We start from the raw sequence: 22,491 nt of genomic DNA, 5'->3' as shown, positions 1-22,491 counted from the left end.
AGACCCCAGCTGCATCCACTGTATAACCGCCTACCCTCCTCCCCATGTTCCATAGCCTCCTCACCCAGACACCCAAGAACACGGGGAGAGGGGAGGCTCCAGGCACCCAGCCACTCCACTCCAGAGGATGGCCCAAGCAACAGAAGATTGTCATTCAAGCAGTTTGATTTGTAGTGTGGCTACAATAAACAATGTGGCCTTGTCCTTCCCTCCGGTCCCACCCCATCTTGTCAGTTATCTAATTTTTTAAAAAAATTATTAAAGAAAGAATGCATGGTTTCAAAACAATAGCTACTTTATTTCGATGGGGGGAGGGTGGTTGGCTTACAGGGAATTAAAATCAACAAAGGGGGCGGTTTTGCATCAAGGAGAAACACACACAACTGTCACACTGAAGCCTGGCCAGTCATGAAACTGGTTTTCAAAGCCTCTCTGATGCGCAGCGCGCCTAGCTGTGCTCTTCTAATTGCCCTGGTGTCTGGCTGCTCATAATCGGACGCCAGGCAATTTGCCTCAACCTCCCACCCCGTCATAAACGTCTCCCCCTTACTCTCACAGATATTATGGAGCACACAGCAAGCAGCAATAACAATGGGAATGTTGGTTGCGCTGAGGTCTGACCTAGTCAGCAAACAGCGCCAGCGGCTTTTAAACGTCCAAAGGCACAGTCTACCACCATTCGGCACTTGCTCAGCCTATAGTTGAACTGCTCCTTACTACTGTCCAGGCTGCCGGTGTAAGGCTTCATGAGCCGTGGGAGCAAGGAGTAGGCAGGGTCCCCAAGGGTAAGTATTGGCATTTCAACATCCCCAATGGTAATTTTCTGGTCTGGGAAGTAAGTCCCTTCTTGCAGCTGCTCGAACAGCCCGGAGTTCCTAAAGATGCGAGCGTCATGCACCTTTCCCGGCCATCCCACGTTGATGTCGGTGAAACGTCCCTTGTGATCCACCAGTGCTTGCAGCACCATTGAGAAGTACCCCTTGCGGTTTATGTACTGGTTGGCAAGGTGGTCTGGTGCCAAGATGGGGATGTGCATTCCGTCTATCGCCCCACTACAGTTAGGGAACCCCATTGCAGCAATGGGGGGGGGAGGGATAGCTCAGTGGTTTGAGCATTGACCTGCTAAACCCAGGGTTGTGAGTTCAGCCCTTGAGGGGGCCATTTAGGGATCTGGGGCAAAAATCTGTCTGGGGATTGGTCCTGCTTTGAGCAGGGGGTTGGACTAGATGACCTCCTGAGGTCCCTTCCAACCCTGATATTCTATGATTCATCCACTATGACCTGCACACTTCCCAGAGTCACTACCCTTGATAACAGAACGTCAGCGATTTCATTGGCTACTTGGATCACAGCAGCCCCCACAGTAGATTTGCCCACTCCAAATTGATTCCTGACTGACCGGTAGCAGTCAGGTGTTGCAAGCTTCCACAGGGCTATCGCCACTCGCTTCTCAACTGTCAGGGCAGCTCTCATCTTGGTATTCCTGCACTTCAGGGTGGGGGAAAGCAACTCACAGAGTTCCAGGAAAGTGGCCTTATGCATGTGAAAGTTTCGCAGCCACTGTGAATCATCCCATACCTGCAACACTATGCGGTCCCACCAGTCTGTGCTTGTTTGCCTGGCCCAGAATCGGCGTTCCACTGTATCAACCAGCCCCAGTGCTGCCATGATGTCCCAATTGCCACAGCCCGTGCTTTCAGGAACATCTGTGTCCATGTCCTCATCAAAATCCTCCTCATGCTGGCGTCTCTTAGCCCGGTTCTGCATATACTCAAGGATAATGCACGAGGTGTTTACAATGCTCACAACAGCAGCGGTGATGGTGAGCTGAGTGGGCTCCATGCTTGCCGTGGTATGGCATCTGCAGGAAAGCAGGAGAGCAGAGTTGCAGCGGAAGTGGTGGATGATGACGGTTAGCACCGCACAGATTTCTGACAATTTGGAGAAATTTGCTATTGAGACTGAGCTCATTTACAAGAGCAGGAGAGCAGAGTTGCAGCAGAAGCGGTGTATGACGACGGTTAGCAGTCCTACTGCACCATCTGCTGACAGCAGCACCCAGGACACAACAGCAGCGGTGACAGTGAGCTGAGCTGAGCGGGCTCCATGCTTGCCACGGTATGGTGTCTGCACAGGAAAAAAGGGGTGAAACGATTGTCTGACGTTGCTTTCATGGAGGGAGGGGCTACTGACGACATGTACCCAGAACCACCCGCGACAATGTTTTTGCCCCATCAGGCATTGGGAGCTTAACCCAGTATTCCAATGGGCGGCGGAGACTGCGGGAACTGTGGGATAGCTACCCACAGTGCACCGCTCCGTAAGTCAATGCTAGCCACTGACTTAATGTGCTTAGTGTGGATATACGCAATCAACTGTATAAAATCGATTTGTAAAAATTGACTTCTATAAAATCAGCCTAATTTCACAGTGTAGACATACCCTCAGCTACCTAACAACCACCTTTATCCCCATGACTAGAACGTCCACCATAGCTCCACAATTCATGAGAAATGGAGACAGCTTTCTTGGCTGGCCCACTACTGTTGGGTACTTCCTTCCTCATGAGACCAGAATAACCTGAAATCTCACCATCTCCAGGATGACATACAAGAACCATCTGTCAACTTTTCCTTTACAAATAATAATGAAAGTCATCAGCAAAAACCTTTCATCTTGTAGTTGATTGAGACAGTATATTTATATGACTCTTCTACAAACTTTATAACAAGAAAATTACAATTACAAAAGAATCCCAAACATTAAATATAGAAATGAATAGTTAAAGTAATTTATAGAAATATTCCATTATCCCCTTTGTCCTTGCAGTCAGGTCCACATGGGAAGTTCCTTGTATTTAAAGCCCCATTTACTAACATATACTACTATATAGAAAGTCTAAAAATAATTGAAATTAAATTCTAGTAAAATGCTCAAAATGAAGTTCTGCTTTCCCACTGGTTACTGTGCTTGTTATTAATTGTAAGGAAAGGATTGGTACTGTAAACAAAAACAAATGCAGCAGCAGCATGCAGCTCTAGACACAACAGACACAGAAAGGGGAAGGAAACAATGTTAATCAAAATGGCATCTTCAGCATTGGACATTGCTTGGTAACTGAAGTCTTGTTGTTTGCCTCAGGCCTCAATTTCTCCAACTAGTCATTTACTACCAGGAAATTCCCAACCCATTGGCTTCTTTTATAAAATAAATAGCTTTAAAAAATGGAGACAAACCAGTGAAAATATTTGTGAAACACTGATTTAAAGACTTGCTATCATGCTGTTCAGTGAAGCTGCCAACCCCTTAAAAATTTGTAATGCAGTCAGGCTCTTGGATCACGTATGTTGGCACTCTTAGCCCATTTTAAAACACTGGAAAGAACACAGCTGAAACTAGAAAAAAATCATACTGATTTCATAATCTTCTTCTGGCACAGACCTAAACATTTAAGGCCTAATTCTCTAACCACTCAATGCATGAAACTTTGTGTATTGCATATGGATTGAAAAGTATCTGTGAATTATTAACCTCTGAAATTCTTGATTTTTCTGTGTAATTACAGTATCTGTGAGAATTCATTTTCCAGGAGAGGAGATTGTTAATTATAGCTAACAGAACATAAATATTTGGGAGCTTGTTTGGCGCTAAAACTTGTACATGCTATTTGCAAGTTGTTAATCCTAAAAATATGCCACAATAATTAAACAGCTGTTATTATGCTGATTGTAAATAAAATGACATTTAAATGATAACTTAGCCTCAACCCCGATCCCCAGTTCTCAATTCTGTTTTAGTGGAATATTAATTCCAATCATTCAGTGATATTTTATATTTAAATCACCCCCTTTAACTTGCATTTTAAGATGTATTTTGAAATGAATTGAGAATTGTGTTTTTGAGAAGCTTGCATGGGCAAATTTTAGCAACATATGCAATTCAAACAGTAGTAGGAGTTGTGGAGCTTAATTCTTTGCCCTAAAAATGTAGGATTTTCATACCAAGTTGCCTAGGGTTACCATTCGTCCGGATTCCCCCGGACATGTCCAGCTTTTCTCAGTTAAAAATAGCATCTGGGGGGAATTTGTAAATGTTCGGCCTTCCCCCCCCATGCAGAGTGCGCGCGGCTGACAGGGCAGCCGGCTGGATGGTGCCACTTGCATGGGGCTTTGACAGCCAGAGAGAGCCCCTCCTCTGCTTCCCCCTCCTCTCCCCTGCAGCTGAGATCACTCCCCTCCTCTCTCTCCCTCCCTCCCCCTCCCTGCATTCGCAGCCGGCTGGCTGCTCACAACGGGCCTCCGGCAGTCTGGAGCTCCTCCCCCTGCCCAGCAGCACTCTGCGAGGGCGGGAACCAGGCTATGCGCTCCGTGGGGGAGCGTGGCAGCGTGTCGGGCTGCGCGTGGAGCCCAACACGCTGTTCTGAGCGGCACGGTAAGGGGGCCAGAGGGTCGGAGAAGGGGCAGGGAGGTTCTGAAGGGGGCAGTCAAGAGACAGGGAGCAGGGGGAGGGTTGGATGGGTCGGGAGTTCAGGGGGGGCTGTCTGGGGGTTGGGGGTGTAAGGTTTGGGGCAGTCAGGGTGCAGGTAGGGGGTAGGGTCCTAGGGGGGCAGTTAGGGTGGGGGGGGTCCTCAGGAGGGGGCAGTTAGGGGACAAGAAACAGGGAGGCTTAGGTAGGGGGTGGCGTTCTGGAGGGCAGTTAGGAGCAGGGGTCCCAGGAGGGGGCAGTCAGGGGACAGGGAGCAGAGGGGTTTAGATGGGTCGGGAGTTCTGGGTGGGGTGGGGAGTGGTTGGATGGGGCGTGGGAGTCCCTGGTGTCTGTCTGGGGGTGGGGGTGTGGATAAGGGTTGGGGCAGTCAGGGGACAGGTAGGGGATAGGGTCCTAGGGGGCCAGTTAGGATGGTGCTTCCCCTCCCGGGCTCCGGCTGTGCTGGGGAAGCGCCCAGCTGGGGGCAGGGTCTGGAGGTCTGGGGGCTGCCCGGCAAACCGTGAAGCCGGTAGTGCTCGGGCAGCTCCTCTCTTCAGCTGCACAGAGCTGAGGTGTCTGGGGGGAGCAGCAGCAGCCGCCGCCGCAGGGGAATCCGCCTGCAGCTCCCCCCAGACACCTCAGCTCTGTGCAGCTGAAGAGAGGAGCTGCCCCAGCGCTACCGGCTTCACGGTTTGCCGGGCAGCCCCCAGACCTCCAGACCCTGCGCCCCCGGCCGGGCGCTTCCCCAGCACAGCTGGAGCCCGGGAGGGGATGCGCCCGGCGGGGGGCGCAGGGTCTGGAGGTCTGGGGGCTGCCCAGCAAACCGTGAAGCTGGTAGCGCTCGGGCAGCTGTTTCGTGGCTGGGAGGAAGGAGGGGGAATGTGGGGCGCTCAGGGGAGGGGGCGGAGTTGGGGCGGGGACTTTGGGGAAGGGGCGGAGTTGGGGCGGAGTTGGGGCGTGGCCAGGGCCCTGTGGAGTGTCCTCTTTTTTTAATGAGGAAATATGGTAACCCTAAAGTTGCCTACTAATAATTTTTATTACAATCGAGGTGTGTTAGGTGCTCACTTGGATTCCATTGCTGTGTGCAGCAGGCACACGTGCTGCAACTGAGAAATATGCAGCAGACTTGTCTTACATAAGCTTATTTTGCAGAACACTAGACTGCAAACAAATAGAGAAATTATTTGGAGATCAAATTGGCTTGACCTGTGGTTGAATAAAATAAATAAATAAATAATGGATGAACAGTACAGCCAGGAAGGTAAAGAAAAATGCTAGATTTCCACTAGAGAAGCCTCCCTACAAATTGTTAGAATGCAATATCTTCTTGGCAGGGGCGGCGCTATGTTTTTTGCCACCCCAAGCACGGCAGTCAGGCAGCCTTCAGCGGCATGCCTGCGGTCAGTCCGCGGTCACGCGGATTCGGTGGCGTTTCTGTGGGTGATCTGAGGGTCCCGCGGCTTCCGCCGAAACCGCAGGACCGGCAGACCTCCCGCAGGCACGCTGCCGAAGGCCACCTGACTGCTGCTGCACTCTCAGCAACCGGCAGGCTGCCCCCTGCGGCTTGCCGCCCCAGACACGTGCTTGCTGGGCTGGTGCCTGGAGCCGCCCCTGCTTCTAGGACATATTAACAATCAGACAGGACTATACAGTCCAAAGAGCTTTCCACATATGGTTTCGGTCAGCTTTGAAGAATTGACATGGCAACTTACCAGCCCACACATAGCTATATCTTTATTATCTTTTAACTTGCTAATAATGAAAAAATGCTGTTAGTTTATGTGCCCTTCCTAGAAAGGATTCACCCTGAGTGAGCGACAAGTAGAATTTTGTGAGACTGGTTTAATAGTGGATTTACACCAGTACTTTGAACTTCACAGAACAATTAGTCTATTTCATCATTTGCTAGTACTGTATACTAAATGTTTTTATTTATTTATACATAGACCAACACAAGTGAAATGGCAATTGATGGTTGCTAGTTGTTACAGAAGAAGTGGTAAGTGTTTCTACTTGTTCTGTGATTTCTTTTTTATAATTGGTATTTTTTTTACTTTATATATTTTGAATTTTTAATCTACTGATCCTTTGTACATCTGCTCGATGAGTTCTTCTTCGAGTGCTTGCTCATATCGATTCCAATTAGGTGTGCGCGCGCCGCGTGCACGATCGTCGGAGAATTTTCTACCCTAGCAACACCCGGTGGGTCGGCTCTGGAGCCCCCTGGAGTGGCGCCTTCATGGCGCTGGATATATACCCCAGCCGACCCAGCGCCCCCTCAGTTCCTTCTTACCGCCCATGACGGTCGTTGGAACTGTGGAGCGCAGCATAGCTGTTCTCCACTCTCCCTAGCTTTACTCGTTAGTTCTTGTAGATAGTAGTTTTGTTGTTAATAGTTTTATAGAGTAGTTATAAATAGTTAGCGGGGGTAAAGGGGGCTTTTATCCCCCCCTTTTTTCCCCTGGTGCGCAGCCGGGCTCATGCCCAAGGCTCCTGGCTTTAAGCCATGCGTGACCTGTGCTAAGCCTATGCCAACGGGAGACCCTCACGACTCTTATCTGAAGTGTCTAGGGGAGTCTCACCAGACAGACAAGTGTAAGATCTGCAAGGCTTTCAGGCCCAGGACCAAAAAGGAGCGGGACTTTAGACTTAAGCAGCTCCTTATGGAGGCGGCACTTAGCCCAGATCCTCCTTTCGCGCGCCAAGTTCCGGCACCGAGCACCTCGGTGCGCAGCGCCCCGGTGGTGCCCTCGGGTACTGCACCACGAGGAGACGCGGCTAAGGCCCCACGGCACCGTCCTCCGTCGGCACCGCGTCCGCCGCAAGCCCCTCTGCGCCGTTCCCCGTCTCCGGGACATAAAAGACCCCGTAAGACCCAGGACACTGCCGTACAACAGGCACTGGCTCCCCCTGAACCGTTGGTGGAGTCGCGTCCGGCTTCGGAGCACCAGAGGGTGCAGGCAGCGTTGACTCCAGCACCGGTTGTAGGGCCGTTGAGTCCGGTGCAGACTGGCTCCCCGCCTCGTCCTGTGGTTGAGCCCTGTCTCCCCTCTACGCCGGAGACATTTGCGACGGCGAAGGACCTCATCGCCCTCACTGAGCCGGCGCCATCTCAGACCGCGGCACCGCATCTGCTCTGCACGGTGCAATCCAGGGGCAAGCCTGCCCTGATACGCCCTCCATCTCCGAGCGTGGACTCGCGGCACCGCTCCCGGTCTAGGAGCAGGTCCTGACGCCGCTCGCAGTCCCGGCACCGGTCTTCATCTCGGCGCCGGTCGTACTCGCGGCCCAGATCTTCCTCCCGGCACCGGTCCACTTCTCGGCACCGACCCGAGCATTGGTACCGGTCAGAGTCCAGACGCAGTTCCCGGCACCGGTATGAGCGGCGCTCCCGTTCGCGAGGCCGCTCCCGGCACCGAGTCTACAGACGGTCTTCATCTTCGCGATCCAGATCGGGATCCTGGTACCGGCATGGCCATCGGCACCGTTCTCGATCCCGGTTCCGCTCCCCGGCACCGCGCAGAGACTGCTCGCCTGTGGACTGGCACCGCTCGGCACCGTTCCAGGATGAGCCTCTGCAGTCACGCTCAGCACCACCCTGGCCCTCAAGATTGGCATCTCATTCGTCGGAAGGGGCCTCCCAATCAGCATACCCTGCTCAGGGTCAGGCTGCGGACGACTTGGGCCATTGGCAGGAGGGGGCAGAGGACCCTAGACAGGACCCTGCACATTGGTCTTTCTGGACCCCATGGGCATATCACCAGGCACAAGGGGCTCCACCAGCGTCCTCTCGCTCGGCACACTCTGAGTCCAGGGTACCTGAGGCCACCATCACCCGTCCTCCCCCAGGGGGCATGGAGGCTCCTGTGCCAACACCCACGCAGGTCCCAGACCCTGGTGCAGGGGATCCTGCACATCAGGGACCCTTGCAGCCGGACCCACCTCTGGATCCTTTACCCCCTGAGGCGTCCTCCTCATCTTCCCCAGATGAGGCGGTGGCGGGCACAACAACCTCAGGCCCACCTCCAATAGACCTCCGTGCCCACCAAGACCTGCTACGTAGGGTGGCACAGAACATGGACCTACAGGCAGAGGAGATAGTGGAGGTGGGGGACCCGATGGTGAGCATCCTCTCAGCTGATGCCCCATCCCGGGTGGCGTTGCCCATTATTCGCACGATCCAGGCTAACGCTAATGCCATATGGCAAACCCCGGCCTCCATCCCTCCCACTGCCAGAGGTGTAGAGAGGAAGTACTTTGTCCCCTCTAAAGACCATGAGTACCTCTACACACACCCTCCGCCGTGTTCACTAGTAGTCTCCTCAGTGAACGCAAGAGAGCACCATGGTCAGCAGGCGGCAGCACCCAAATCGAAGGACGCCAAACGCTTCGATTTGTTTGGACGTAAGGTTTACTCAGCGGGAGGTCTGCAGCTCAGAGCCGCAAACCAACAGGCGCTCTTGAGTCGGTACAATTACAACTCATGGAATTCCATGGGTAAATTTAAAGAGTTGGTCCCACAGGACTCGAGAGAGGAGTTTGGGGCCCTAGTGGAGGAAGGTAAAAAGGTGGCTAGGACCTCCTTACAGGCCTCCCTGGACATAGCGGACTCTGCCGCCAGGACACTAGCGTCTGGGATAGCCATGAGACGCGTCTCCTGGCTTCAGGTATCGGGGTTACCGCCAGAACTGCAGCAGACCCTGCAAGATCTGCCATTCGAGGGCCAAGGGTTGTTCTCGGACAAGACGGACTCTCAATTGCAGAGTCTCAAGGACTCCAGAACCATCATGCGCTCCCTGGGGATGCATGTCCCAGGACCCCAGCGCAGGCCCTTTAGGCCCCAGCCACAGAGGTTCTACCCTCCTGCTCCTCGTCCAAGACAGGACTTCCCCAGAAGGCGGGGGTGAGGTGGTAGAAGGAGGTCGACCGGCCCCCAACCCGGTCAGAACCAAGGCCCTCCTAGACCACCTTCAGGGCCTAGGCAAAATTTTTGAAGGTGCGCTCGAGGACGGCGTACTAGCCACTACCCAGGATCCATTCCCTTTATTTCGGGATCGCCTCTCCCGTTTCCACCATGCTTGGTCCCTTATAACCTCGGACCGTTGGGTCCTTCGCACGGTGGAGAGGGGATACGCTCTCCAGTTTTCTTCGTCCCCCCCTCCCACCCCACCCCCCATCCCTCTTCAGGGACCCTTCTTACGAGCATCTCCTTACACAGGAGGTTTTTGGGCTCCTTTCTATGGGGGCCATAGAGGAGGTTCCATCAGAGTTAAGGGGCAGGGGGTTTTACTCCCGCTACTTCCTGATCCCCAAGGCAAAAGGGGGTCTGCGACCCATTTTAGATTTACGCAGACTCCACAAATTCATAGTAAAGTTGAAGTTCCGCATGGTCTCCTTGGGGACCATCATCCCTTCCCTGGATCCTGGAGACTGGTACGCCGCCCTCGACATGAAGGACGCATATTTTCATATAGCAATCTACCCTCCACACAGGCGCTTCCTTCGATTTGTAGTAAACAACGTGCAGTACCAATTTGCCGTCCTTCCCTTCGGCTTGTCCACGGCTCCGAGAGTGTTCACCAAATGTCTGGCTGTCGTGGCAGCATACCTTCGTCGACAAAGGATACCGGTGTTCCCGTATCTAGACGACTGGCTGGTGCACGGCCACACCAGGGAGCAAGTTCAAGCCCACGTCCAGATAACACTACAAACATTCCACGAGTTAGGCATGTTACTCAACAAAGAAAAGTCCACTCTGGAGCCAACCCAGAGAATAGAGTTTATTGGGGCAGTCTTAGACTCCAGACTCGCCCGAGCTCTTCTGCCAGACACTCGGTTTCACACCATCACAAACATCATCCACGGACTCCAGGTCTTGCCAATTACCACGATAAGGACGTGCCTCGGCCTGTTGGGACACATGGCCTCTTGCACTTACGTAACCAGGCATGCCAGACTTCGGCTTCGCCCACTTCAGGCCTGGGTGTCATCGGTGTACCGTCCTTATCGGGACAACCTGAACATGGTGGTCACGGTTCCGAACTCGGTCTTGACCTCTCTCACCTGGTGGCTGGACCACAAGGCGGTTTGCGCAGGAGTGCCATTTCACGCCCCACAACCCTCCCTGTACCTGGTCACGGACGCTTCATCTCTAGGTTGGGGCGCTCACCTCGGGGAGCACCATACACAGGGCCTGTGGACCGCATCCCAACTAGCTCTGCACATCAATGTTCGAGAGCTGATGGCGGTGCGCCTAGCCTGTCAGGCATTTCTCGGTCTCCTACATGGCCGTTGCGTGTCAGTCCTCACAGACAACACCACGGCCATGTTCTACATCAACAAGCAAGGAGGAGCCCGGTCGTCTCTCCTATGCCAAGAGGCCATTCACTTGTGGGAGTTCTGCATTGCCCACTCGATACATCTCATGGCATCGTTCCTCCCTGGAGTCCAGAACGCTCTAGCGGACCGTCTCAGCAGATCCTTCCAGACGCACGAGTGGTCGATTCGTCCGGATATCATCCATTCCATCTTCCAGAGGTGGGGATTTCCCCAGGTTGACCTGTTCGCCTCACGCGCCAACAGGAAGTGCCACGTGTTCTGCTCCCTCCAAGGGCGATCTCCAGGCTCCCTGTCGGACGCTTTCCTGCTATCGTGGAAAGACCAGCTGTTCTACACTTTCCCTCCATTTCCACTGGTCCACAGGGTACTGCTCAAGCTACGCAGAGACAAGGCATGTATGATTCTAGTCGCTCCAGCTTGGCCAAGACAGCACTGGTACACCACGCTTCTGGAGCTATCGGTACAGACTCCGATCACGCTTCCATTGTGCCAGAACTTGATCTCTCAGGACCACGGCCGACTCTGTCACCCCGACCTACAATCGCTCCACCTTACAGCGTGGATGCTCCATGGCTGAATCAGACAGAGCTACGATGCTCACATCCCGTGCAACAGATTCTGCTGGGAAGTAGGAAACCCTCTACACGGACCACTTACTTGGCCAAGTGGAAGCGTTTCTCCTGTTGGTGCGAGCAGCGGGCCACGCCCCCCTTGCAGGTGTCAATTCCGCTTATACTTGAATATCTCCTATCCCTAAAACAGCAGGGCTTGGCGATATCTTCGGTCAGCGTTCACCGGGCTGCTATATTGGCGTTCCACCCAGGAGAACACGCTTCCTTGGTCTTCTCTAACCTGATGGTCGTCAGATTCCTCAAGGGCTTAGACCGTCTATACCCACAGCAATGTCAACCGGTTCCGGCGTGGGATCTTAACCTGGTTCTCTCCAAGCTCACGGGGGCCCCGTTCGAGCCATTGGCTACCTGCTCACTCCTTTACCTATCTTGGAAGACAGCCTTCCTTGTAGCCATCACTTCAGCAAGGCGTGTTTCTGAAATCAGGGCGCTCACATCTGAGCCTCCATACACAGTCTTCCATAAAGACAAGGTGCAGCTTCGCCCCCACCCTGCCTTTCTTCCCAAGGTGGTATCAGCTTTTCATGTGAACCAGGATATATTTCTCCCGGTCTTCCATCCTAAGCCGCACGCCGCGCGTCAAGACCAGCGTATGCACTCCTTGGACGTACGCAGGGCCCTTGCTTTCTATATTGAGTGTACGAAGTCGTTTAGAAGACGACGCAACTCTTCGTTGCAGTGGCCGACCGGCTGAAAGGCTTACCGGTCTCCTCGCAACGTCTCTCCTCTTGGATCACGTCTTGCATTCGTGCTTGCTACGACCTGGCCGGTGCCCCGACGCCGCACCTCACCGCCCACTCCACGAGCGCCCAAGCCTCCTCAACTGCCTTCCTGGCTCACGTCCCGATCCAGGACATTTGTAGAGCGGCGGTTTGGTCATCGGTCCACACCTTCGCCGCTCACTATGCGCTTGTACAGCAGTCCAGAGACGATGCTGCATTTGGATCAGCGGTTCTGCACTCAGCGATGTCTCACTCCGACCCCACCGCCTAGGTAAGGCTTGGTAGTCACCTAATTGGAATCGATATGAGCAAGCACTCGAAGAAAAAAAAACGGTTACTCACCTTTGTAACTGTTGTTCTTCGAGATGTGTTGCTCATATCCATTCCAAACCTGCCCCCCTTCCCCACTGTCGGAGTAGCCGGCAAGAAAGAACTGAGGGGGTGCTGGGTCAGCTGGGGTATATATCCAGCGCCATGAAGGCGCCACTCCAGGGAGCTCCACAGCCGACCCACCGGGTGTTGCTAGGGTAGAAAATTCTCCGACGATCATGCACGCAGCTCGCGCACACCTAATTGGAATGGATATGAGCAATACATCTCGAAGAACAACAGTTACAAAGGTGAGTAACCGTTTTTTCTTGGTTCTAAAATCTCCTTAGCCTGTAGCATTCTTCTGCTTTGTGAATTTTCTGTGTAACAAAGCATTACCTTCCTTGAAGTTCTGGATTTAATTACTCCTTTTTGTACTGTCTTGTACTTATGAGTGGAGCAGTCCTGTGCAAGTAAAGAGAAGAGGCCAAACTAGTGTAAATAGTCATATTGTATTTGATTTATGTCAGAGCACCATATGATGTCACAATAGCCAAGTAGGAAGTTTCTAGAGTTGCTCAGCTGAACCGACCACATTTACAATATATGTAGTGGGTACAATTTCTAGATATTAAAAAAAAATTGAAAATTTAAATTGTACAAACAGAATACACACTGCCACTTCGAGACTGAGCTCTCACCTGCTGAATTTTATAACTGGGATTCTATAATCTGAATCTGCTATTGATCATAACCACACTGGGACAGAGACCGTGTCTTCCTCTTTGTATTGTTCAGCACCAAAACACACTTAAGATATTTTAATAAATAATACTTTTCTTTCATGCTGTCCCATTGTTCCCACTCTTTCCCTTGCTCCTTTAGAGCTTCACAGAGAAGAACCGAATGACAAATTTGCAGATTTTCTTATGTTGTTTGCCCAGTTACCTGTTTCTATGGGATGGGGGAGTAGAAGCTGGGTGACTATGTGAATTGAAAGATAAAGTCAGCACCCAACCAAAATCCAGCACAGAAGAGCTTTCCCAGCAAAGGAGCAAGACAACTTGGCCACCATTATATTCATTAGATATGCTGGGAAAATCCCCGGTATGAATTGGAATGTGCTGGTAGGACAGTTTGAGCCCCACCCATCATATAAAAAAAATACATTTGAATTTTTTTTCAGCTGTTCACAACCAGCCTTAATTATTATAGTCGGGTAATAATTAAAGAATGCCAACTTTAACTGTATCAGTTGTGATCTAGGATTATTAAACCACATACTCTTAAAAATAAAGCAGCTGAAAAAAGCTGGAAGTTACCGAGTCACATCAGTTTCTGGTCTGATACTGTGCCATTGTACATGCGTGTGTGTGTGATGTTGTTTATTTTGTTTGCAGGTAACTACCAAAAAGCTCTAGATACATATAAGGAGATACACAGAAAATTTCCAGAGAATGTTGAATGTAAGTTGTTTCATTGAGTGATGCAGCTTTCAAGGTAAAGGAAACTCTACGCCAGTGGTCTCCAACCTTTTTTGTCTGGCAGGCGCCAGACGACGAGCCACGGAGGACCGTGGCAGCGGACGAGTATCCGCCGAAATGCCGCCGACAGCGGCAATGTCAATAGGCGTTGCCGCTGAAATGCCGCTGACAAGCAGCGTCATCCAGAGGCGTCGGCGGCATTTCGGCGGCAACGCCTCTGGATGACGCTGCTTCTCAAGCGGCATTTCGGCGGATGCTCGTCCGCCGGCCAGTACGCGGGCGCACTTAGACGCCCCGGCGGGCGCCGTGTTGGGGACCCCTACTCTACGCTATATTGAATATATCTATTAGTAATCCATATTATGTAAGTATTTTAAAAATAGAAAATATTCTCACAGACTACCTTCTTTCCCAATACTAATTCTGAACATTCCTTGTGACAACTCGAGGGCTCGACTAAAGTAATACTAGGGCAATATTGAGGAAAGAAGATGAAAATAAACTTGCTTACTGACTTCCTTCCTCCTATCTTCTTCCTGCAATTTTATAACTGTGCTGTTTATTTACTCTTCCAGGTACGTCTACACTTAAACCGCTACAGTGGCACAGCTGCAGCTGTTCTGCTGTAGTGCTTGAGTGTAGACACTACCTATGCTGATGGGAGGAGTTCTCCTATCAGCATAGGTTATCCACCTCCCTTATGGCCATTGTAGCGCTTCTGGTGAAGATGCTCTAATAACTCCACCTCCATGAGAGGCGATAGCTATGTCAGCGGGAGAAGCTCTCCTGCTGACATAGCGCTGTCTACCTGGGGATTATGGTCAGTATAATTACATTGCTCAGGGGGGTGGATTTTTCATACCCCTGAGTGACATAGTTATACTGAAGGAAGTGTGTAGTGTAGCCCTTAGCCTGAGAGTCAGTAGTTAGGTCGCCAGAATTCTTCCATCAACCTAGTGCTGTCTACACCAGGGGTCAGGTCAGCATAGCTGTGTATCTCAGGGGAGTGGATTTGCCACCCCTGAGAGATGTAGCTAAGCCGATGTAAGTTCCCAGTGTAGACCAGCCCTTTAAGTTCTGTGTGTGTACTTACAGAAACATCCGTTGTTACCTGTAGACCCTACTACTGTCATCTCCCCAGACCAGATTGTTTCTCTTCTTGTGTTTGCCATTCTTCCATTTTATAGTCTACAAATCTTACTGTGGTTAAAAGTTTTACCAAAACCAAGTATCCCAAAAAGGCATGAAGCATTTTTTTAAACTTTAGTTGTTCAAGTAGTCTCTGGAAACCCTTAGAGAGTGCCAGACTGGGGATACATGGTAGCAGGAAACATCACTTTGTGAAGACTGATAGATGCTTCACCACTGGCAGAAGCAGCTCTGTGGGTGAATGGAAGAGCATCACAGAGCATGGTTTGGGAACCATTGCTCTATGTTGCCGTAGCAGCCTCCTTACCTCACTTATTGTTTAAAACCTCAGTACTACAACAGTCAGTTTGCCACTTACCAGAATTACATTTTTAAACAGTTCAAGGCAGAACAGTTACTATATTTTAAAAGTAGACTTGCAGCATTTTTTTCAGCTACTACACCTCTACCCTGATATAACGCGACCCGATATAACACGGGTTCCCATATAGCACGGTAACCCCGGGGCTCAGGCAGCGGGGCTCGTGCGGCGCTTTAAAGGGCCCAGGGCTCCGGCTGCTGCGGGGAGCCCAGGACCCTTTAAATCACCGCTGGAGCCCTGCCGCCGCTACCCCGATATAACGGGGTTTCACCTATAACGCGGTAGGGATTTTTGGCTCCTGAGGACCGCGTTATATCGGGGTAGAGGTGTAGTAATTTTACCAAGTTTCCTAAATTCTCTTGAAGAGCAGGCTTTACGGAGGTCTACTGCAGTAGAAAAACAAAACTTTTGCCTTAGTTAAGTCAACAATGGCAACACAAGTTTTGCAAAATGGTTTCTCACTTTAAGATCTATAGGTAATGTGACAAAGTTCCTCCTTTATCTTGGTGGGTCCTGCGTTTATTGGCGGATTTTCTTGCCTCAGAGATTCACCATGTGGGTTGGGGAACAGCCCAGAGACCTTCCCCTCTGGAAGAACCCACAATCCAGGTCAATTGGGAGGTTTGGGGGGAACCCGGGCCCGCCCTCTACTCCGGGTTCCAGCCCAGGGCCCTGTGGACTGCAGCTGTCTATAGTGCCTCCTGTAACAGCTGCATGACAGCTACAACTCCCTGGGCTACTTCCCCATGGCCGCCTCCAAACACCTTCCTTATTCTCACCACAGGACCTTCCTCCTGGTGTCTGATAACGCTTGTGCTCCTCAGTCCTCCAGCAGCACACCCTCTCACCCTCAGCTCCTTGCGCCACTTGCTCCCAGCTCCTCACACTCGCACCACAAACTGAAGTGAGCTCCTTTTTAAAACCCAGGTGCCCTGATTAGCCTGCCTTAATTGATTCTAGCAGCTTCTTCTTAATTGGCTCCAGGTGTCCTAATTAGCCAGCCTGCCTGCCTTAACTGGTTCTAGCAGGTTCCTGATTACTCTAGTGCAGCCCCTGCTCTGGTCACTCAGGGAACAGAAAACTACTCATCCAGTGACCAGTATATTTGCCCTCTACCAGACTCCTGTACCCCACTGGTCTGGGTCTGTCACATATCCCTCCCCCCTGCTCAACGCCAAGGGGTTGGGCAGCTTGGGACGCCAGACAGTGCACACGTGACAAGCCATCGGCGTTGCCATGACGGCTCCCTGCTCTGTGTTGCACACGGAACTGGAAAGGTTGGAGGGATAAGAACCATCTGGTCACCCTTGTGTTCTTCTCCTTGTTCCGCTGCATCCATTGAAGAGGGGCATGGTCGGTCACGAGGACAAATCTGCGCCCGAGCAGGTAGTAGCGCAATGTTTCCATGGCCCATTTTACAGCGAGGCATTCTCTCTCCACCACTGCATATTTTTGTTCCCTTGGAAGGAGTTTCCGACTGAGGTATAGAATTGGGTGTTCCTCCTCCCCGACCATCTGTGATAGAATGGCCCCCAACCCTACTTCCGATGCATCCGTCTGCAGGATAAACTCCTTGGTGAAATCAGGGGCTATCAGTACGGGGTTACTGCAGAGGGCAGTCCGTAGGTCTGTGAATGCTTCCTCTGCTGCGTCAGACCATCTCACCAGATCAGGTCCACGGGCTTTCACTAGGTCTGTCAGGGGGCTTGCCCTTGTGGCAAAGTGGGGGATAAATCGTCGGTAATACCCCACCACACCTAGGAACGCCCGGACTTGTTTCTTGCGACTTGGTCGGGGCCAATTTTGGATGGCCTCTAACTTGTTCACTTGGGGTTTTACCAAACCTTTTCCCACAATGTAGCCAAGATATTTGGCCTCTGTAAACCCTACAGCGCACTTGGCAGGGTTTGCTGTAAGGCCAGCTCGCCTGAAGGTATCGAGGACTGCCTCCACCTTCTCCAGGTGGGTTTCCCAGTCTGGGGTATGAATGACCACATCGTCCAAGTAGGCAGCAGCATAACTGTTATGCGGGCGTAATAGCTTGTCCATGAGGCGCTGGAAGGTAGCTGGGGCCCCATGTAGTCCAAAAGGGAGGACAGTATATTGAAAAAGACCCTCTGGTGTAGAGAACGCAGTCTTTTCCTTTGCGTGTTCTGCAAGGGGAATCTGCCAGTACCCCTTTGTCAAGTCTAGGGTAGTCAAGTACCGGGCATTACCCAGACGGTCCACTAGCTCATCTATGCGAGGTGTGGGGTACGCGTCGAACTGGGACACTTAGTTTAGTCGCTGGAAGTCGTTGCAAAATCTTGTGGTGCCATCAGGTTTGGGCACCAGCACGATTGGGCTGGGCCACTGACTGTGGGATTCTTTGATGATCCCCAACTCCAGCATTTTTTTTACTTCTGCTTTTATTTCCTCCCTTTTTGCCGCTGGCACCCGATAGGGCCTCATTGTTACTCTGGCCCCAGGGTTCGTGACGACGTGGTGATATGTCTCGGTTGTTCGACCCGGTTTTGTCGAGAACACATCTTGGTTCCGGAAGATCATCTCAGACACCTCATTCTTCTGGTTTGGTGTTAAATCGGGAGACACTCTCACCTGTTTGGAAGGCTTGTTTTCCTGGGTTAGGTCTTTTTGGACCGTTGTGCATGCCTCTTGTGCATGCCAGGGTTTCAGAAGGTTAACGTGATAAATCTGTTCTTGTTTTCTGTGTCCTGGCTGCCGCACCTTGTAGGTTACTTCCCCCACGGGTTCAACCACCTCATAGGGCCCCTGCCATTGGGCCAGAAGCTTGCCGTGGGTACCAACACCATAACCCGATCCCCTGGTTGGAACTGTCGCACTTTTGCCTGGCGATTGTAATGGGTTCGCTGGGCCTCCTGTGCCTTCTCCAAATGTTCCCGTACAATAGGGGTAACCCGGGCTATCCGGTCTCGCATCTGCATTACATGCTCTATTATATTTCTCCCCTCATTGGGTTCCTCTTCCCAGATCTCTTTGGCGATATCTAGTATGCCACGGGGGTGACGCCCGTATAATAACTCGAAGGGGGAAAACCCAGTTGAGGCCTGAGGTACCTCCCAGATAGCGAACATAAGGTAGGGTAGTAGGGTGTCCCAATCCTTCCCGTCCCGACTTAGCACCTTCCTTATCATAGCCTTGAGGGTTCGGTTAAACCTTTCTACCAACCCATCAGTCTGCGGATGATAGACCGAAGTTCTCAGGGTATGTATATGGAGCAGCGTACAGAGGTCCTTCATTAGCTTCGACATAAATGGGGTTCCTTGGTCGGTTAATATCTCCTTCGGTAGCCCCATTCGGGCAAAGATCCCCACCAGCTCTTTGGCTATAGTTTTAGAGGCCGTGTTCCGCAGGGGGACGGCTTCTGGGTAGCGAGTAGCATAGTCCAAAACAACAAGTATATATTGGTGGCCCCGAGCCATCTTCTCCAGGGGTCCCACTAGGTCCATGGCTATTCGCTCGAAGGGGACCTCTATGATGGGAAGGGGTACTAAAGGTGCCCTCAAGTGGGGACAGGGACTGTGCAGCTGACACTCCGGGCAGGAGGCACAGTACCACCGCACTTCTTCATGTACTCCGGGCCAGAAGAACCGTCGTAGGACTCGTGCCAGGGTCTTCTCTACCCCCAAATGCCCCCCAAAAAGATGACTATGAGCCAGACTTAATACAGCGTTCTGGTGTTTTTGAGGTACTTAGGATCTGCTGTACCTTCTGCCCCTGTACTGATGCAACCCGGATAAGAGATAAGAGATCCTTCTTCATTATGAAGTAGGGTCCTGGTCCCTGGGTTTTCCCTTCCATGGGGACCCCATCTATTTCAGTCACCTCCTTCCTAATGTTGTCATACCTTGGGTCTTCTGCCTGGTCCCGTCCAAAATTTCCTCTCCCAGGGCTAATCTACCCAAGATCTAGGGGCCCAGTCTCTGTTGCCTCTACTGGTTCAGAAGCATTAGGGTGGAGGTCAGACTCAGGTGCTTCTCCCTCCTGCGTGGCCTCCTTTTCAGCGGCGCGGGTCCACCTACCTACAAGAGCGACCCTCTGGCTTTGGGTCAGTATTCGGGTTCCCAAGGCCTTAGCTGCCCTTCTTTCCCTTTTTGTCTTTCTACCCTGTCTGGGAGTGGAGAACAAATCTGGGGATATTTCAGAGAAGATTGGGGGTTGACAGTCTGCTGTGGATGCCTCACCAATTTTAGGGTCCCCATCTTTCTCCAATCCCCCTACTGGGAGTAAGTTTCCAAACCCTGGGAAGTCCCTCCCTATGAGCACCGGGTATGGGAGTTTAGGGACTACACCTGCTGCTACCTCAGTAGTGTTCCCTTGGATCTCGATTTTTACTGGGATGGTGGGGTAGTAACTAACTGTCCCATGGACACGTTATCCCCGTACGTTTAGCCTGCAGCAGCTGACTACGCTTCATGAGCTTCCCTGAGATAAGCGTGATAGCACTCCCCGAATCAACCAGTGCCGTGGTCTCTACCCCATTTAATTTCACTGGTCTGGTATACATATGTGGGGTTAGTGACACCCCCACAAGGTGGATTAGGGAGCATGGATCTGCCCAGTTCCCCAGGTTACACTGCATAGGCTCCTCAGCATTGGGACACTGTGCAGCTATGTGTCCCCACTCCCCGCAGGCATAACATCTGTATGGAGCCCTAGGCGTTCCCCAGTCTCTTGGTTTGGGCAGTCTAACATCACGATCCTCTTCTCCCTCAGTGCTCCGACTCTTTGTGGCCTCTGATGGGCCTTCAGCCTCTCTCTTTTTCCACCTGGGCCCTCCTGGTGGCCCAGTCACCCGAACTTTAGGGCTTGGTGCTGCTAGTTTAACCCGGGGTGCCTCTTCCTTAACTGGTCGGGTCAGCTCCCTCGCTGTCCTTCGCCTCTCTACCAGGGCGACAACCTCGTCATAGGTGGAGGGTTCGTTCTGGCTTACCCAGGCACGAAGGTCTGGTGGTAGTCCCCTCATGTATCGGTCGATGACCAGAACCGCTAGTATCTCTTCTGGATTCCGGGACTCTGTTTGCAACCACTTTCGTGCGAGATGGATGAGGTCATACAATTGGGACCGCGGGGTTTTGTCTTCCCGATACCTCCAACCGTGATACTGCTGGGCCCGCACTGCTGTCGTTACCCCAGATCTGGCCAGGATCTCTGCTTTCAGCTGGGGGTAGTCTGCCGCAGCCTCTTCAGGCAGATCATGGTAGGCCTTCTGGGCCTCCCCACACAGGAATGGGGCAAGGATGCCAGACCACTGATCTCGAGGCCAGGCCTCCCGTAGGGCTGTCCTCTCAAAGGCCAGAAGGTATGCCTCTACATCATCCTCCCGTGTCATTTTCTGCAGCCAATGGCTGGCCCGTATGAGCTGCGTCCCATCATGGCCGCGATTCAGCTCTGTAAGGGACTTTACCTGGTTTACCAGTTCCCGCAACATAGCTCGGTCTTGAGCAGCCTGGTCCATCAGCAGGCGATTAGTCTCTTGCTGCAGCCACACTGCCTCCTGTTGGGCGGCTGCCTGGACACGGGTAGACTCCTGCTGGGCCGCCGTAGCTTGTATCAGTGCCCGCACTACGTCATCCATTGTGGTGGGGGGGAAAATAAACCCTCTCCCGTTTTGTTTTGTTTTGTTGTTGTTTGTTTTGTTTTGTTTTGTTTTTTAAATCACCCTCCTTCTTCCGCCGCGCTGTGCACCCCAAGATCCCACCCCTGACACCAGTGTGACAAAGTTCCTCCTCTATCTTGGTGGGTCCTGCGCTTATTGGCGGATTTTCTTGCCTCAGAGATTCACCATGTGGGTTGGGGAACAGCCCAGAGACCTTCCCCTCTGGAAGAACCCACAGTCCAGGTCAATTGGGAGGTTTGGGGGGAACCCGGGCCCGCCCTCTACTCCGGGTTCCAGCCCAGGGCCCTGTGGACTGCAGCTGTCTATAGTGCCTCCTGTAACAGCTGCATGACAGCTACAACTCCCTGGGCTACTTCCCCATGGCCTCCTCCAAACACCTTCCTTATTCTCACCACAGGACCTTCCTCCTGGTGTCTGATAACGCTTGTGCTCCTCGGTCCTCCAGCAGCACACCCTCTCACTCTCAGCTCCTTGCGCCTCTTGCTCCCAGCTCCTCACACTCACACCACAAACTGAAGTGAGCTCCTTTTTAAAACCCAGGTGCCCTGATTAGCCTGCCTTAATTGATTCTAGAAGCTTCTTCTTAATTGGCTCCAGGTGTCCTGATTAGCCTGCCTGCCTTAACTGGTTCTAGCAGGTTCCTGATTACTCTAGTATAGCTCCTGCTCTGGTCACTCAGGGAACAGAAAACTACTCATCCAGTGACCAGTATATTTGCCCTCTACCAGACTCCTGTACCCCACTGGTCTGGGTCTGTCACAGTAAAAAAAATATAAGGCATGTTAATATTTGTAGTGTGTGAATCAAAGAAGTGGACTATTTTGAAAATCTTTCAGTAATTCTAACATTCTTTGAACATTGCTGGCACAAATCCATGACACTGAGGATGCAGTACAGAACTACTAGGAAAGTAGTCACTGTTCTTCATTCCACTGTTCTATTAATTTCTAAAGGCAATGAGTCAGAAGCTCTCTCATCTCCCTGTGCTTCATCAGCTGTTGTTAAATCACCTTTTAACTAGTTGTTGAGGTTTTCTTCTGTAACTATGCTAGTGTCCATTCTTTTCAGCTCATTTGGCATTGATGACTTATTTTCAATAAAATGCTATTGGGGAATGGTTTTGCGATAGCAGTTTAGCATATGTATAATGCTTTTTATTTTCAAAGCATTTCACAAGCACTAAGTAACTAAATTTCACAACACCCCTTGGGTATTATTAACCATTCTACAGTCAATCACAGAAAAGTTAAAATTGCTTGCATAAGATTCCAATCTGAGTTGCTGGTATTAGAAAGCAGGAACCCCTGATCCCCAGTCCTTTGCTATGTCCAGAAGACCATGCTGCTACTCTATAAATTCAGTTTTACTAGGTTAAACACACTGCTATTTT

At 51.6% G+C, this 22,491-nt stretch overlaps 1 protein-coding gene across 1 annotated transcript in view; it reads left to right on the top strand.

Moving 5' to 3' along the window:
• Positions 1-22,491, top strand: part of IFT88 (intraflagellar transport 88) — a 100,589-nt gene that overhangs the window by 56,580 nt on the left and 21,518 nt on the right. The window contains exons 21-22 of the mRNA XM_065414192.1: positions 6,411-6,463; positions 13,867-13,932. Of these exons, the coding sequence (XP_065270264.1) occupies positions 6,411-6,463; positions 13,867-13,932 (119 nt within the window). The remainder of the gene's footprint in view (positions 1-6,410; positions 6,464-13,866; positions 13,933-22,491) is intronic.

This window comes from Emys orbicularis, chromosome 1 (assembly GCF_028017835.1).
Source record: "Emys orbicularis isolate rEmyOrb1 chromosome 1, rEmyOrb1.hap1, whole genome shotgun sequence".
Taxonomy (NCBI): Eukaryota; Metazoa; Chordata; order Testudines; family Emydidae; genus Emys; species Emys orbicularis.
This window is presented reverse-complemented; position numbering and strand designations above follow the sequence as displayed.